Source organism: Trypanosoma conorhini (assembly GCF_003719485.1).
Source record: "Trypanosoma conorhini strain 025E chromosome Unknown Tco_14.4_contig_00935, whole genome shotgun sequence".
Classification (NCBI taxonomy): Eukaryota; Euglenozoa; class Kinetoplastea; order Trypanosomatida; family Trypanosomatidae; genus Trypanosoma; species Trypanosoma conorhini.
The window spans coordinates 1-2,887 of NW_021705033.1; the positions used below are offsets into that span (position 1 = coordinate 1).

The 2,887-nt window shown below is 54.3% G+C and overlaps 1 protein-coding gene across 1 annotated transcript, besides 2 other annotated features; it reads left to right on the plus strand.

Annotated features, from left to right (window-relative positions):
• Positions 1-1,133: 1,133 nt before the first annotated feature.
• Tco025E_08977 (putative NADH-ubiquinone oxidoreductase complex I subunit) lies at positions 1,134-1,931 on the plus strand (the record flags this gene model as incomplete). Its single annotated transcript, XM_029375808.1, has 1 exon — positions 1,134-1,931. One exon carries the CDS (start codon positions 1,134-1,136, stop codon positions 1,929-1,931), a length of 798 nt encoding a protein of 265 aa, XP_029224061.1.
• Positions 1,932-2,783: 852 nt separating this feature from the next.
• Positions 2,784-2,824: a microsatellite.
• A 1-nt stretch (position 2,825) lies between these two features.
• Positions 2,826-2,853: a microsatellite.
• The last annotated feature ends 34 nt before the right edge of the window (positions 2,854-2,887 follow it).

Below are 2,887 nucleotides of genomic sequence, written 5' to 3' on the forward strand. Positions count from 1 at the left end.
GACTTTTTCTTACTTTTGCCGTTTCGTTTCTTTGTTTCCTCGCCCCGCTGTTCGTAGTGCTGCCCCGCCTCCCTCTGGCTTGCGTAGAATTTGTCCATTGCGGCCCCCTGCAGACAGACCTTCTTTTTTTTTTTTAATTGTTGTTGTTTTCCCTCTCATTGCCATGGAAACTGCACTCTGGTGTAAGTAAGCAAAGAAAAACACGGAGGAAAAAAAGAAACAAGTGTAGGACAGCCAGGGCATTAGCAGCCATGAGTGCATTCTTCGACTTTGAGACCATCGCTTATGTGCTGCTGCTTCTCATCTGCACGGCGACGTACCTGCGGCAATACCGGCCCACACTTTTCCATCGCGACCACAAGGAGCTCCACCGTAAGTTTATGTACAAGTGTAGTGTCATTGGAGACAGACTTTCTTTGTGGGTTGCTCTTGGCTGTATAGTCATTGCGGTGAGGATGCTATTCGTGTACTGAAGCTACCGTTGGGAAGGAAAAGTGACAGAGACGGGGGAGGCGTCGTAGTTAACTCCTCCGTACTTAGTGCACGCGGGTGCGCTGGTGGTGCGGTCGCATGCTTGTTGGTGGGCGTTGTTGTGGTAACCCCCGCGTCCTTTACGTGCGACGCGGAGGCAGTTCCTGTTCCTTCACGCCCGCATTCGGCTGGACGACGTTGGTTCTCATTGTATGCGCCGCGGCGTCGGGGAGAAGTGTCTCCTGGTGGTTGGTGGCGGTTGCACTTGATTTTGCTCACGCATTGCTCCCTCCTGCTGCTGCCTCTGCTGGCGCCGTTGCCGTTGTGGGTGCCTTTTGTGTTGTGTCGAGTTTCACGTGTTCCGCCATTTGTATGTCCTGTTCGTCGCTTCCCTGTTTCGCAGAGCAACGGAAACCGCGCTGCTTCCTCCCTCCCCGCGTCCTCTCGCTTCTTACCTGACAAGCAGGAGGGATTTTTTTGTGTATAGGCACAGAGTTGCATACGAACATACCCACACATAGAGAGGGAGGTTTGTGTGTGTGTCGTTTGTCCCTCAGGAGCTGGTGACATCCGTTCTGACGCATCGTGGGTGAAGTAGGAGGAGTAGGAGAAGAGAGAAGGCAAGAAGACAAAGGCAGTAATAGCTAGGACGGGAGAGACGCATGCGTTGCTCACACTCGCTGCGGTCCGCAATGCGTCGGACGGCCGCGCTGTTGACCATCAGCGATGAGTACATTCCGCGCGCCTTTCCGGTGAAGTCCACAACCGGCTTAGCGGGTGTTGCAGTAGAGCCATTGTGGAAGCCGAAGCTTCTTGCCGCGTCGGCGGAGTTGCAGGCATTCTTGACCACTTCTGACATTCCACCAGAGTCGACGTACTACAACATTGCCATGACGCTTGTAAAGCGCATCAACCACGGCGTGAAGGAGTGCCAGGATGACTGGTGCACCTTGGAGAAGCGGTACTTCTGGGGGTGGCCTGTGGAGTATATTCTCCAGGTCACCTGGCGGGAGTTGGAGACGGCGCAGAAGTGGAACGAGTGGCGTTTTTGGGAGTTGGACCCCGAGCAGGTGAAGAAGGTGGCGCGGGAGGACCAGAATATCGGTAGAGAGGGACTTGGCTACAACAGCCCCTGGGAACAGGTTGTGCGGGAGGACTTTGACAAGCGCAAGAAGGCACTCACGCAGGAGGAAATGGCGGAGCTGAAGCGCATGGACACTGAGCGCTTGGCGCGGGAGACCGCCGCCTACAAGGAACGCAAAGACCGCATCCGCGATGACTTGGAAAAGGCGCGTGGTGACATGCTGAAGAAGTTCTTGAACAAGCGCTTCGCCGTGGACAAGGACCTCCAGCGCATGCAGCCAGGCGCGCGCTACAGCGGGAAGACCTCGGACGACCTCATCGCCGAGCTCAAGTCTTCGGTGCAAAACAACCCACAGAAGCAGGAGCCAAAGAAGTGAGGCCCAGCCTCGTCGGTTTTGTCGGCATCATGTGCTGCAGCTTAATTTCTGTCTGTCTGTCTTTTTTTTTCTTTTGTCGTGCGTGTCCTCCTCTCCGTTTCCTCTGAATTTCTCAATTATTTATTTGTTTTTGTTTGCGCGGGGGCTTGCCGTGCGCCCATCCAGCTGCATGGAGGCTGGGGCTTCACTGTGGCGCTCGCCGTGCCGGTTGCGCGTGTGAGGAGGAGTAACGTGTTGGGGCCGCGGTGGGAGGACTGAGGCGGGCGATGAAAGTCGGAGGGAGCCGCCTCAAAAAAAAAGAAAAAAAAGGAAGGGGGGGAATGATAAAAATGACATGGAGCATGAGAACATATTAAACTACGGGGGTGGTTGGTTCCACTGCGGCTGCGGGTCAGGGCAGGAATGGGCGTGACTGGGCATGTCTCTGGGTGTAGAGGAGGGGGCGCGGGGTGAGTTTAGGTAGTAATCACACGAGCAATACAGTAAGTGATGAAGGAAGGGAGGAATGCGTCCACGAGTAATAAGGATATATATATATATAGAGAGAGAGAGAGAACGCCTGCGCGAGTGCGTGAGCTTGTGTGTGACGAGACACAAGGAATCGGATTCTGTATTTCGGTGTATATTGTTGGTGCAGTGGCTGTTTTGCGCCGTGGTGGTGCATGGACCCTGGACAGCGTCTGTCTGTTGACGTAGTTGGCTCCTTTCCTCGCCCGTGTTCAGTACGGCGTCAACAAAACCCCCTTCTCCTCACACACACACACATGATAATGTAGAGGAACGCTTGCTTTTGAGCACGCCCTCAATGGGCGAGAATGCGTTGCCGGGCGAGAGGGAAGGGAAAAGAAAAGATGAGTTTGTGCATGTGTGTGTGTGTGTGTGTGTCCGTGCGTCTTATTTATTTATTTAGTATTTTTTTTTTCGCCCCCCGTCTGCGATGTCTGCGTGCCACGAAG